This window comes from Nipponia nippon, unplaced genomic scaffold (assembly GCF_047370975.1).
Source record: "Nipponia nippon isolate SJK-2023a ecotype South Korea unplaced genomic scaffold, ASM4737097v1 scaffold_2, whole genome shotgun sequence".
Classification (NCBI taxonomy): Eukaryota; Metazoa; Chordata; class Aves; order Pelecaniformes; family Threskiornithidae; genus Nipponia; species Nipponia nippon.
Window position 1 is genome coordinate 8983307 of NW_028262336.1, and position 14683 is coordinate 8997989.

The 14683-nt window shown below is 38.7% G+C and overlaps 1 protein-coding gene across 19 annotated transcripts in view; it reads right to left on the reverse strand.

The window, feature by feature from the left end:
• ABI3BP (ABI family member 3 binding protein) overlaps positions 1 to 14683 on the reverse strand; it is a 164467-nt gene that overhangs the window by 85093 nt on the left and 64691 nt on the right. For 18 of the 19 annotated variants that reach the window (XM_087756348.1, XM_087756351.1, XM_087756350.1 and 15 more), the window contains exons 11-19: positions 12437 to 12517; positions 11022 to 11096; positions 6717 to 6782; positions 6122 to 6196; positions 4832 to 4900; positions 3472 to 3546; positions 2718 to 2786; positions 1566 to 1631; positions 1118 to 1183 (exon numbers count right to left, since the gene is read on the reverse strand). In XM_087756348.1, the coding sequence (XP_087612474.1) occupies positions 1118 to 1183; positions 1566 to 1631; positions 2718 to 2786; positions 3472 to 3546; positions 4832 to 4900; positions 6122 to 6196; positions 6717 to 6782; positions 11022 to 11096; positions 12437 to 12517 (642 nt within the window). The remainder of the gene's footprint in view (positions 1 to 1117; positions 1184 to 1565; positions 1632 to 2717; positions 2787 to 3471; positions 3547 to 4831; positions 4901 to 6121; positions 6197 to 6716; positions 6783 to 11021; positions 11097 to 12436; positions 12518 to 14683) is intronic. The other variant, XM_087756354.1, reaches the window with a different exon arrangement.

Consider the following 14683-nt stretch of genomic DNA (forward strand, 5'->3'; position numbering starts at 1 on the left):
AGCAAGAAACGTAACATCCCTGGAAAAGACCCTGATGTGCCTGACATATGTCAGCTGATATGAAAGCAAGACTGCTACAAACAAAAGTGCCACAATAACACTGCAAGACACTAAATATGGTTCACTACACTTTTAACTTGCACTCGACTTCAGGTCTGTAGGCTTACCACCCTGCTCATGTATCGCTTTGTTCCCTCGTGGGCCAAAACACACCGCCAGGCCACACGACTGGTCTTGTACAGCTCCCAGTGGGAAAGAACCTATCGCCACGAGCATCTCCACCTCTTGTCACCAAGTGCCACAACCAATGCCTTCAGTAAACACGGCTTTTCAGGTACGGCCGTTTCATCTCTACACTTCTGCTTCACCCCAACGAAGGCCCGAGACAAGTAACAGTTGGGCTAAAAGCACAACAATATATCTGGGAACAATTCCCGACTTGCATCGTTACCAGATCTGAAGAGAAATATCGTTACCCAACTAGGTCCGCAGCATGGCCAGGCGCCAAAGGCTGCCCGTGTTTTGAACCTTGAACAAACGTGCCGTGACTCACCAAAAGCTGAAAAGAGGCACCGTTCTTAAAACCCTAACGCGACCCCAAAAGCAGCAGCAGGGCAGAACATTCCCAGTTCCAGGTAATGGCAACGTAAAGGTGTGGGCAGATGACAACCAGCCGCCTTGACAGTCAGCAGTGAAGCAACCAGTAACTGCATCCTTGGACCAGCAAACCCTGGTGGGCAGCTGAAACCGCAGCGCTGTCAGGATTTGCCTCCTAAGAACGCGATCCTATTTGAATGTGACAGAGAAAGAAAGACCCGCTACCAAAACACAAATAAGCAGGGGATGGCAGCTGACGGCAAGGTGCGATAATACGTTCTCTACGTGAGCTGTCACTCAGTCCCCGCAGAAAACGCTTGTCAGCAATGGAAAAAGCACGGGATCAAACAACAGAATCGCAGAACAAGTGTGGTGAGTGCTTCGGCAGGACAAGCTGCACCAACAAGTCTTCATACTCTCCATGGAAGATGACAAGGATGCCAGGTGGTTTGCGGTGGGAGGTGTGATGGGGAGCGAGAGAGAGAGGAGAAAATGAAAGAAGAAGAGTTTTGCTAGTTACCCATCACGGTTTGCTGGGTGGCCGGGGAGGAAGGAGTGGTGGACTTCAGCCTTGGTCTTCGAGTAGCTAAGATCAAACACAAAGACCACCTTCAGCTCCTCAGACAGGCTGCTGTCACATGGGTGGTATCAAGACAGAGCTATGAACGAGGAGACGTGGCCCTGCTCAGGGCAGGCGTCCACGTCACACCATCGCTCCCCGTAGCAGCATGATGCTGTCTTTCAACTGGCATAGGTAGCCCAAAGTAACAGAGGAAACCTAGAAGGGGAACCCCAAAAAAGGTAGCAGAAAGCTTCCAAATGCAGCCATTTCTAATAAGGAGCCATAAGGGACCAACCGCATCATGGACCCGCTTTTCAGGACATCCAAACATCTGAACAGGCTCATCGCTGCAGAGAAAAGCGGTGCCAAAGTACGTGACATAGGAAGGGAATCACTGGCTATTTACCCATCACAGTCCTTGTGGTTTCCAGTGAAGGAGATGAGGTGGATTCCAGGTCCGGTCTCTGGGTTGCTACGGTCAGATAGGGAAATGATCTTGAGAGAGCCACACAGTCTTGCCACAGCAGTACAAGCAGCACCGGTTCACAACACCCCAAAGGTCTGGATTTAGGGCAATACATCCCTTCTCCTGGCAGTATCTTGTGACTCACCGACCAAATCGGCAGGCAACCGCCTTGCCATGGTTGCAACTAACACAATATTCTTAGAAACTGAGTAGCTAAATAGCTCTCCATCAGCAGAGTAATGCGCAGTGACATCCTTCAACCACTTACACCTGTACAGTCCATCATCCTACTGTACACTGAAGAAGAAGTAACTTCACTGAAGTGACTTTCTCATACTCTCTTATCCTAATTTTGCACAGAGAAAATGCACAAGCTAGTACATAAACCAGTGTAAAATCTAGTCTATGTGTACTCATTTGCACTGTGCATCCTTGCTACACCATGGCCTTGACTCCAGATGTAAGGGAGGCAAGACTGTTGGTGACAGTTTTCAAGCATGCACAAAGATGAAGTTGGTGGTAATAACGAAATGGTGCCTAGTGATTTCTCCGAGATTTTTTGATATTCACAGCCTTTGGAAATTGAAACCCTTATCTTCAGGTCCCTTCTATGTGAACCTTTTCTAGCAACATTCAATGACTCACTAATGAAATCAGTAACTGGCATCTTCCCATGGTTAAAAACTCATGGGGTATTCTTAAGAACAGCCGCTGAAGTTTTTCCACCTGTGGAGAGGCTTTTGCATCCAATGTACAAGAGGACCAAATTTGACATGTTAGCACTTATTTAACCATTCCAAATAACAGGCCTCCATATATATATATATACAATCCTTCACAAAAAAATGGACCACAACCCCACAGGACAATCTAGCTAATTGTTTACAAACATAAGAAGAATTAATTTTATCATTCTAACATTTCATTCCAAATTTCTCAAATGTTGCAGCAGATACAACTGGACTCTCTCTCCTGTTACGCTTTTACACAGAGCAAGTCAGAATAAACCCTCCATTTAGCAAAGCACTGCTATGCCTTTTGAGAGACTGCCTACATGTCACGATTAACTACAATGAAGAGAGATATCATTACCAGCTGAGATTGGTGGCATTTCTGGCATGCCAGATGTTGTGGATCTTGAAGAAAGAGGCTTCCTTTCACCTAAATCCAAAGAGATAATCTTGTGTTAAAAGGCTTAATTGCCTCAGAGGTACTATGGATAGCACAGGACTCAGCAGACAAATGGTGCGTTGTTAAAATGGAAGCACAAGGAAATTTGCTTGCAAATCAGCTAGGCCTTACTGTGTCTCATGAACTGTTAGGTGTGGAAATCAGTGTGGAAACCACATGACCTAACTATTCATACTAATGAGAATTCTTATTACTACTTAATAATTTTAGCACATTAAGAATTGCAGGTAGGAAGAAAACACCTTTTGATCCAGAATACAGTCAGTGGGCCAGCCACTATAAAGTCAGTCAAAACAACCTCTTCACAGAACCATTACACAGAAATATATGTTAAGTGCTTAATTCCCTCTCACAGTTAAGTTTTCTCAGTACAGGAAAAGAAAACACAAAACTGAGAAAGGCAGGTCCGCAGCTGGGAACCTCAATAATGAGAAAACCAAACCCAACCAACTAAAGGGAACCCACCTCTATGCCCCCGATCCTCCATCTACAAAGATGAATGATGAGTGCAGATGAGAATCTAGTTAATGGCAGCAGTAAGTGGTATGAATTACTGGGATGGTCACAACTAAAGCAATACTAAGCTTCCAAAAATAGCAGCAAGGATAAAAATGAAAAGAAAATCTTTACAACTAAGTAAAGTCATCAATTTTACCCAGTGCCGTTTCTAACAACTCAGGTTCTGTAGTAATTACGGGCATGGATATTTCCAACTCAGTAGTATCTCTAGCTGCAGGAAAAAAAAAATGTAAATACACCTGAGAAATAACTTCATGTAAATAAATTAAGAAGGAAGCTTTGGGGGAGGGAAATTTTACCCTCCACTGCTCTGCAGAGTATTATTTTTTTAATTACTGTTTTATTTATTTACAAAAGGAACTTTCTTTTTGCTAAGTATTTTAAATACCCTGACTAACTACTTAGCTGAAGGTGTTACTCTAGTTTTCCCATGTATGTAAATGTTCACAGAGAGTTTGAAAAACAATCTATATATAGTTTTACACGCACTTGCCTTAAATAGCACCTGAAAAAACAGCTCTGCAAATTATACCACATCTTTCCATTAAGTTAAGAATTCCTCAGAAAATTTAGGAAAAATTGTGAATTCAGAAGATTAAAGTCTCTCAGTACCACTTCATTAAGTCACTTAGCTCTCTGCAGTTTCTCAGTTTTGGGCAATTTTTTTCAGTCAGATTTGGGCCCAGGTATCCCATATAACAGAATGAACTAACTTGATTAAAATCACTGCCTGGGAGTAGGTTGCTTTATAAAACAGTGCAGCAAAACTGAACTCTTGAAAACTATTGGGATGCCAAGAACCAGCAGGTTATACAGCAGAGAACTTAATAAACTACAGCTGCATTGCTCAGAGTAGTTTTGTGCAATGAACTGCTTTTCTTTCCCCTCCACCCCCTCCTAGCCCGTCCCCATTGCCCTCACCTCTTATGCACATACTTGTTCATGTTCAAGCAAAGCCTAAAAAAACTTAAGCATCCTCACATACCAAAGGCTACAGGAAAAACAACAACCTATCTCCAAAGCTGTAACCCAAAGTATAGCTTAGTTAGAAAGGTCTGGCCTGAGATGTGTTTACTTTCTTATTTTAAGACAATACATAGGAAAAATCACAGCAAAATGTATGTGGACATTGAAAAACAGACAGAAACAAAGAAAGTAAACAATCTTCTCACTAAAAAGTACCATATCTTAGTTGACTGTAACAGTCTTAAGCCTTGCAAAATCTAAATCTTTTTTTGACACATCTGTTTGACTGATACTGCATTATTCAGGCTCTGTAAGCTAGCTGCAGTCTTACTTTAAACCTGCGTTGTGCCTGATCCCAGGAATTAGGATGCTGTTACAGGATTTGAAAAGCTAACACATAGGGCAACACCCAATGCAAGCACTATGGAGTAACCGCCTGAAATCATCAACATTGAAGCAGTAGCAAACTTTTCAGCATTAACCAATCAAACAAAAGGGTATGCTTCTGAAATAATATTACTATAATTTACCAGTGTCTGGTATTTCTGAAGCTGTAAAAGTTTGGGGAGTAGAAGTAACATGAAGGAAGTCATGTGAAGCTGGAAAATAAAAACAAAAATCATGCTGTATTGTTTTGAAGTGACAAGAACCATCGCACAACAGCATCATATTCTTTTATGAGCTGAAGAAACTTCTAGGTAGTATTTAACACATTACATTCCGTAGAAAGGTAGACTCTGAAATGTATAATAATCAATTAAGTATGACTTGAAAACAATTTCCAAAACCATGCAGTAACGCACAGACCCATAACGTAACTAATGACCAAACTGTTAGCACAATCTCACAAAAAGAAGTTGAACTGTAGAGTTAAAAAGGAGAAATACAAAGCTGCTCAAAAAAGGAGAACAAATTTATGAATAGAAATTAGCAGACTGGGACTGCATGGAAATTTTTTCTAGAATTCCAAGGAACAAGGAGGAGGATATCCTGGTGCTGAAACTGGAGAAGGAAAAAGGACAACAAAGCAGGAACTGTACCAAATGAAACATATAAACTGTCAGACATCTGAATGTTTGACAGTTGCAATCAATCTCCCCTTTAGTAATGGATTTCCTTCAAAAATTAATTTCTTCCAAAAACATATGCATCAGGCAGTACACTACTGGCATGCTAATGAAGTGAAATCTTTCCAACTGGCTCTCATCTTACTATTTCTTTTTTTCTTTTTTTGGATAACTGCCAGTGGCCCCAGGTAAATAACTAGCTTTTAAAAACTCATCTATAAAATAAGAGAAACACATCATAGAAATTTTCTAAGGACCAACTAGCCAGTGTTTGAATCTTCAATGACATCAATGACATGTTTTTATAGTGCCAGTTTTGAAATCTGGGCACTCAGAAGTATGTCTATGCTTATATAGAAAGGCTAAAAGAAGAGCTACGTTTTCAAAAGGTGTTGGAATTTCTGTAGTTTCCATTCATTTCTTAGGACTCTGAGTAGTTCAGCAAATCAGGATATTCCACTTATGAAACTCAGGTGTGGACAGGACTATTTAAATTTGGTATTTACTTTAAATCCAATTTAATTTTAAAGCTAAGAAGTACATGCTGTAGCCAAATATGGAAAAACCTCCAAACTACTAGTTCAATATTTCATATAAGATGTCATACAGAAACCTGCTATTTGATACAGCACTTTCATACCTGCAGTTATTCTTCATTTATGTCAAACTGAACAAACTATTTAATGAGAGGCACTATGCCTCATCTGCAAATTCCTAACTGTCAAGAGGATTAATCCTACAAGAAATCATTACCAGGTCTGGTTGGTTGCACTTCTGTGGTACCAGATGTTTTGGATCCTGAAGAAACAGGCTCTGTTTCCTCAAAAGCTGAAAAAAGAATCTGAGCTTAAAATTCTGAGAGACCTGTTACTTAATGGATTAACATCAAATAGCTTAGTGAAGGCTGCGCAATTCCAGATGATGCTAATGCAAAGCTAAGCAAGATGGCAGATGGCCTGAAAGTGAGATGTGAGGCAACTGTGTCATGACAACAGGAGATGATGGCTTGCAATAGTCTTCTGGCCTTGAAAATTGAGTTCCACATGCTCGAAAGAATTCTTATCAGCAAGGAACATTATCTTATTGAATTTTTCTGGGATAAGAGCTGCAGCTATACAAAAAGAAATAAGGTTACGGTGAGATATGACAACACTGTCTTTAAGCAGTTTTTAAGCCAGTAACAAATATGTTTTTCAGCTGGTTACACAGACACAAGAATGGTGAATAAGCAGCTCTCTGTGAGTGTTGGTAGCCAAGATTTTAAAGCAGATCTTAAAATTACCATTTGCAGATCTACGTGATGCTAAGGTAACAGAAAAAAAAATCATGGAAATAATCTGCTGATTACCCATCTCCATCTCTCTGGTTTCTGCAGAAGGTAGATATACAGATTTCAAGGCTGGACTCTGAGTAGCTAAGAGCAAACATGAAAAAAAAAATTATGATACTGAGACAGATGCTCTCCTTGCAAGTGGTACAAAATCTAATTTTAACTGTAACTAGCACCGTTTTGTTTGGTTTGAAGGTCTCTTCTTTCTGTTAATTTTTACCCCATTCAAACTTTGGCATACATGATTTAACCAGGCTGAATCCATATTACTTAAGAGGTTTTTCTTCACAGCAAAGCAGCTACAACCCAAACACAATACATTTGATCTTCACAGCACTCACAGGTCTGTATAAACTGGTTACTATTACATTATATATAACTACTTTAAAAGGAGGCATAATGGGAAAAGATAAAAAAAAGAGTAGCACAACCAAGTCAGTGAAATAATTGTGAGAGTTAGTAAACAGCATCTTTTATCTGCTATGCTGTAATGAAGGCTATTACAAAGATCTTATGGTTATTTCACTTTGAAGTATGGATAATCTGAAGGCTGCTTTAATGAAAACAGGGAATCAAGGTGGGATTGGGCATTCTTACCTAAAGGCCATCATGAACGAGTTTCCACCATATGTAGGTTTTGCGCTACTGTCCTGCTTCTAAGAAACAGATCCTATTCAACTGCGTACAGGCCAGTAAGTACTGTTCTTTCCAGTAAACTTATCTGCGCCAGTCACTTATGCCCGTTTAGGTTGTAATATGTTTGAAAGAGAAAATTTCCATCTGTATTTTTAATTGGTCTTTATCAAGATGAGGTTTTTTGAAAAGCAGTTATACTAGAATTTTAAAATCAAACTTCTCTGCGTGAGATTGAGAAAAACATTCAAACAACTAGGTGTAAGGTTCATTTTTAATGTAGGCAATACGAATATAAGCCAAAAAGTGAACAGACTTTTATTTCATAGATTGGATCTGCTTTCCCATTTACCTTCAATCCAGCTTTTCACATTAACAAAGATGATCCCAGGTTACTATCCTGATCTAGCTGGACTCAGCAGTTGGACCAGATGATTGTTGTAGGTCCAACTGGAACTATTCTATTCTATATTTATAGAGAAGAAAATAATACCAACAAAAGCAGCATGATTCACAGCTTTTGGCAAAAGCTTCTATTGCTCCATTTACATACCGTAAGAACTACAAGAGATCTCCCAAAGGCATCAGAACATTGAAGGCATGTTAACAAAGCTATCTTTTCAGAAAGGTTTGAATTAAAAAATATAGCGACCACACAGAAAGTTTATAAAACAAAGGAGATGTCTCCCTCTGGTACAATCGAGATAGAAAAATAAAGAAAAAAAACTCTTCAGGGGAACTAGGGCAGAGTACGGGTCACACGCTCTTAAACTTCAGAAATTAAATTTTGCTTTCATTGCCGATTTTATGACAGCAGGTGATCAAGGCATGCGGAGGCACAGTGCAGAGAAATCTCCTCTGTATGACCCCCTCCTCGCTCTCACAGAATATCTTTGACTTCAGCACTGACTTCACGGGGAGCGCAGATGCTCCAGCTGACCCGATGGCTGGGCCCAGCCTCACATAATTAAATCCCACTTTTGCTAAGTGAAAGTATTTGGCAGGAATGGAAGACATGAGAACAAAACCAGAATAAATGCTTGAATGAAACGTGTATTTTGCCTCAACTGTTGTTATTATTTTACCTTTACCACTGAGACAAACATAGGATTAGGTTATTATTCCCCAGCAGAAAGCAAAAATACTTCCCACCCCTAATAATTCTCAGGTTTTCAGCTACATTTATAGCAAATAGGTTCTTAAATCACTGAATGTCTCTCTCTCTCTCCCCAATACTGCCTCTAAATGGATTTAACCAAACTTCTTTCACTACAAGTAAAACAAATATATATCCCCTCAAACATATCCGGAAAAGACGTGTCAAAAGTTGTAGCAATTAAGAACAAATTGTGAAGACCCTTTTCATGTTCTTGAGAATTTGGTTCAAATATGCATTTCAAGAAGTAAGAGGTGTTCCTGGAAAATCTGGCAGACTACATTAAGTAAAGCATGCTGTCTAAATAAACCACCACTATTATATGATAACTTCTTGACTAATGCTTAGTGAAATATAAATCCATACTGATTCAAGGTCACTCCAGTTAACTAGTGTAATAGCTGTTTCTATAAACAGCATCAACAAGCAGATGTTTCGGTAGAATTAGATATTTATGATTAACACAATGACAGAGTGTAGAGAAATACAGGCCTGTTATGAAAGCAGAGGTCTTGAGAAGGGGAGACACAGGCTATGGCACAGAGGAGTGCAAGCATTGGATGATAAGAGATGGGGACCAGGCTTGGCACTGGAGACCCCATGCCATAAATAGCTCAGTGATGGTCAGTTATAAAAACTGCACACCTGGAGCTGAACAAAATTTACTTTAGGGGTAACAACAAGAACACAGAAATAGTATCCAACATACACAAATGGCACTATATACAGTAAATTCAGATGTAAGGTGTCTCTCAATGGAAGAAAGAAAGAAAGAAGAGAGGAGGAAGAAATCATCAACATGAACATCATATTCCCCCCAGCACAGGGCTCCAGATGCTTGTAACTTGCTGAAATGTCCCCACTCATGACGAACACAAGCATGAAATCACCAAACTTAGGACGCAGAGGTGCAGTGGAAGGGTGAGCGAAACACCAGGAAAAAGGGTAGAAACTAAGAAGTTTGTGCATTACTATTTTAATTATATTACTGAGGCTTTTTCTGTATGTAAATACTCTACCTGCATTAATATTCTTTGTTTTACTGTAAGAGTTAGATCTAGACTAATGATGATTCTTGGATTAGATAGACTGTTAAGATTTCCATTACACTAGCAAAAAAAATCTTGACTTTATAAACATATACATATATATGCATATACATATATGTAAATACATGTCTATACATGTCTACACATATAGACATACGTGTAAATGTGCATGCATATGTATATAAAATATAACTTTTTAAAAAAGAAAGAAAAAGTTTCCTGTTTGCCCATAAGAAGATTTTGACCATAACATTTTGAACCTAACACAGGTAAAATTATTTTGAAAATGTGAGCAGTGCCACACTTTCTCAAATATCAGGCCTTTCCAAAGTGTCCTAAAGTTCATCACAAAACAACTCATGAATCTGGAAGTAAGCAAACACTTATGAATATTTAAACCACAACAACATCTACAAATTATGGCACTATTTTAACCAAATATTAAAGTATTTGGCAAACTACACGAAAACCCACAGAACTGATGTTGGCTGGAACAGTACTCCAACTCTGAAATACAGTCTCAGAAGCCTATGGGATACTTCCAAGAAAATTACAAAACTAAGAGTACAGATTTTAGCTAAGTATAAATTGTCATCATCATTCTATAGATAAAAGTTAGCCCACATATCCTCAAGAGTTTTTGTTTGTTTTTTATAATGAAGCATTAATCTGCAGCATCCTGTCACAACAATAAAGCAAAACCAGACTTAGAATGTGTGCTGGTTTTGGCTGGGATAGAGTTAATTTTCTTCATAGCAGCTAGTACAGGGCTATGTTTTGGATTTGTGCTGGAAGCAGTGTTGATAACACAGGGACAGTTTAGTTACTGCTGAGCAGGGCTTACACAGAGTCAAGGCCTTTTCTGCCTCTCACCCCACCCCACCAGCGAGGAGGCTGGGGGTGCACAAGGAGTTGGGAGGGGGCACAGTCGGGACAGCTGACCCCAGCTGACCGCAGGGATATCCCACACCGTATGACATCGTGCTCAGCATAGAAAGCTGGGGGAAGAAGAAGGAAGGGGGGACATTCGGAGCGATGGCGTTTTGTCTTCCCAAGTCACCGTTACGCGTGATGGAGCCCTGCTTCCCTGGGGATGGCTGAACACCTGCCTGCCATGGGAAGCAGTGAATGAATTCCTTGGTTTGCTTTGCTTGCATGCATGGCTTTTGCTTTAGTTATTAAACTGCCTTTATCTAAACCCACGAGTTTTCTCACTTTTACTCTTCTGATTCTCTCCCCCACCCCACTGGGGGGGGAGTGAGCGAGCAGCTGTGTGGTGCTTAGTTGCCAGGTGGGGTTAAACCATGACAGAATGAAAGAAGAAATTTGCAAATTTTGTGAAGAAAAAGCTAATGGCTACCATATTTTACATACCGAATGATATTATTGCAGCTGAAGTATTAAAACCTACCAGCCACAGAAACAACAAAAGAATTAGATCATTTCCCACTGAAGTTTACTCAAATTTACAAAGAAAGTAATTACCAAGTTCTGTCAATGGACTTTTTGGAGCATCAGAGATTCTGGATCCAGAAGGAAGTGGCTGTATTTCATTAGAAGCTATGATAAAAGAAATAATCAAGGCTTTACTTGATTAAGAATATTACAAGACACAGTATGGAACTATATTTTGGCTTATAAACCACTCACTCCTGAAACCAATGATATTTAATAAAAAAGAAAAAAAAGTAGTTCCAACCCAGGAAAAAAGCACATAACTTTGTCACTTAAAGGTGTGTGGAACATGAACAAAATCACCTTTTCCCTAATTGTAATATAAAAATCCATCAATCACAGGAATTTGATAATGAACACGCATCAGTAACTATGACCATCTAGTTTGAAGTTAAGCGGTGACCCATCTTAATTAAATGTCATATTTTAATCTTTAAAAGCACGGCAAAAACCAAGTGAGGTTGATTATGCTTTAAAACTGATTAAAAGTTAGAACGAGAACTAGATTGAGTGATGGTTTAGCTTCAGTAAATTCTGGAAATCTGCTTGCAACTGTAAATGAAAAAAGACAAAAGAGAGAGTATGACATTAATATGAATCAATAGGATTATGTAAAAATATGTTTATTGAGAAGCATTAGCAGTCCTCTTCCTAGGAAGATCTGTATTTCAGTCCTGCAAATGCCAATGCTTTATCATACATCCTCCTGAATGTACGCCATCTGTGCTTTAGAAAAATTTAATCAAAGTTTAAAAAAAAAAAGCAACCTCAAGTTTAAATTTGTGTTAATAATTTTGCATGGTTTGGGGATTAAAATACAGGCAACAAAATCAACATTGAAGAATTTAGAATTCTGAATGCAAGAAGTAAGTAGATGCTGCTCCAAATCACAAAATTAACAATAGATCAAAACTACTTAGATCAGAAGTCTCTCGTTCTAAGACATCTCTATGAAAAAAATCAGTAGAGCTCTTTTTTCCTGCAGGACAAAACCAATTATACCATGTCACATGCAATATAAATTTTTCCCTTTGCATCACTGTTGATGCTACTTAAATGAACGTGTCATCAGAAGAAAAATCAAAGAGGCAATGATTTCAATTCTATCACTAAGGTTAATTTTACCGATGGAAATTTTATGTTATGTCAATCACGCACATCACATAGGCAGAAAGCATTACTTTGAAAAATAAAATTGAATCACCCAGTCGAATCTGCTAGCAATAATCATATGTATAACAGCCACGGTTGAGCCAGAGCTAGATGCATCCTGCTTTACATTTCACAAGTGAGTTGCTGGAAACACAAAGGGAATCACAAATTTTTAATTAGGACTTCCTTTGGAGTCAATACAAAGGGGATGCAGCAAGTAGCAGAAAAATTCTGCTGGAGATGAAAAAAGCATTTAATGTACGAAGAAGGTAAAAAGCAGCAAAATTAGTTACCCAGTATGTTTTGAGTTTGCACCAATTCGGGTTTAGGCGTTGATTTAAATTCCTCAGGTCCATGTTTTTTCTCAGCCTGAGCTAGAAAAAAGAAGCTTTACTTAATTTAGAATCCCTCTGAGCTTTTCTTTATCTACTGCCCAAAGCTCGCTGCTTTTCTTACCACCATTTTATGCCACCTGAGTAGTACAATTTCTGCAGCAGCTTGACTCCATCATGATTAATATTTATTTTTGTTTTCAGATGTGAAGTGTATATGATGTTTTGGATTTATTTTGTTGCAGTTTTACACAAGCAAAGGAAAATATAAGTCACAAAGAACAAAGCTAAGATCAGAAGCTCACACTGTATTTCTGTTACAGCCTCCCAAATTCATTTACATTATAAACAAGATCCATTAAATCACAAAGTGTATTTACAAATATTTTCCCTGCTATTCTGGATTTTTTTAACCCTTCTAATATAAAAATTATCAGGAAAAGAATAAAGATTCACCTATAATACCTTAGCTCTTTCATTTTTCTGATAATAATAATAGGCTTTTCACTTTCATTCGTTCTTCTAATTGTACATCTTCAGAGTAAAGCATGGGCAGTTTATTAAACAGCCATTAAATGTACCTAAACTGAATCGCTGACCATATTTTAATAAACTAGTGCATAATTATACTCTTCCAGCTGTTTCACATAACATTTAATTCCTATGGTATGTAAGTCAAGATCACTTCTTCCCTCTCCATCTTGCTGGAAATCCCATAGCGTTTGATCAGTTATACAGTACACATAACTGGTAATCTCAGATTATAAAATGACAAAGCTTATTGATATGGAACACAGGATGGTAAGGTCTCAGCCTTGAATGTGCTACGAGCATGAATTCCTTCCACAGAGCAAACTGCAGGGTATTTAGTACATGTTGGTATTTAGACGAAATCTTTAATATTGGTGATAAGCATCAATGTAGCACTAAGTTTTAGTATTAATTCAGTTTAATAAAAGATCACTTTCTTTTTGAGATACAATAGGAGAGTTACTTTTGTTTTTCCTGCTCAATCTCCATGCTTTTTCCACAATCTACTGAGCATGCTTCAAGCAAGAACTGATCATGTAGGTTTATAAGCTTCTTATTTCATTTCCCGAAGAAAACTTGCTGTTTTCCAGATTCTAAATAGTTACGTAGATGCTACTACAGTTACAACCACGATACTATTTTCTGTTTTGGAGTATGGTGCTTTTCAGTGCCACAAAAGCTGGAATCTCCACAGACGCTGCCTTATTAGGACTCAATTCAGCTTTTACTAAGTCAGTTAACAGTGCTGTTACTGTCATCAGTGGAATGAGGATTTTGTTCTACAGAGAAGTTAAAGCAATTTATCTCTATGAAGCTTGTGGAGAAAATTCACCCATAACAGACCCAGAAACAACAACTAACAAACCCATACCTCAGAAGTACCTTGGAAGTACCTCAGAAGTCCTTCAAAAGCTAACATTTCTTAATGGTGAAATGTAATCATGAACCCGCCCCCAAACCTACCAAAAGCAAATACAGAAATTTAGACCTCATTATGCTTTGGGTTTTTTTTACAGGTCAGATGGTTTATACTAATATGAAACACGTTTCTTGTCAACTAACTTAGCTGAGCAAGCTGAACAAAAGAAGGCATGCCTAGAATTGGGACAAAAGAAACCAGGCTCTCCTGTTTTGCACAGAACATTGTAGGGATAACGTGAAGCAACATCAGACATTTTTGTAAAAAAATATACAGGAAGCAGAAAGTTTAGGCTTTAAAGGCTAAATTAGAGGAAAAGAGAGAAATGCCTCTGACTTTTCCAGGGCACCAGGTAAGCCAGGCTTAATATGCTGGTTCAATGGTAGCTGCAAAGTAAATGGTTAACAAGAGCAAGCAAGGTAAGTTACTTGACTACCACAGCATGGGATACAGCAAGAATGATTTAGGCAACATTTCTTAAACTATTTTTCCTCTAACTTCTCTTGACCCTCTCATTCATGTTCCTCTCTTCCTCCACAACTGGAATTAAGACAGTCTGATGGAAGCAATAATCTCACTCCTTCCTATATCCCACGTGAGCACACGGGGAAGCCTTCAGGAGCCAGGAGGAGGACAGGAGGAACCGAACTTGGGAAACATGGCAACAAAGGAGTTATTCCTACTAAACATTAACCCTAGTTTGGATTCACAGGTGGTACTTTTCATTTCAGGCCTATTCTCTATTTCACAAATCTCCT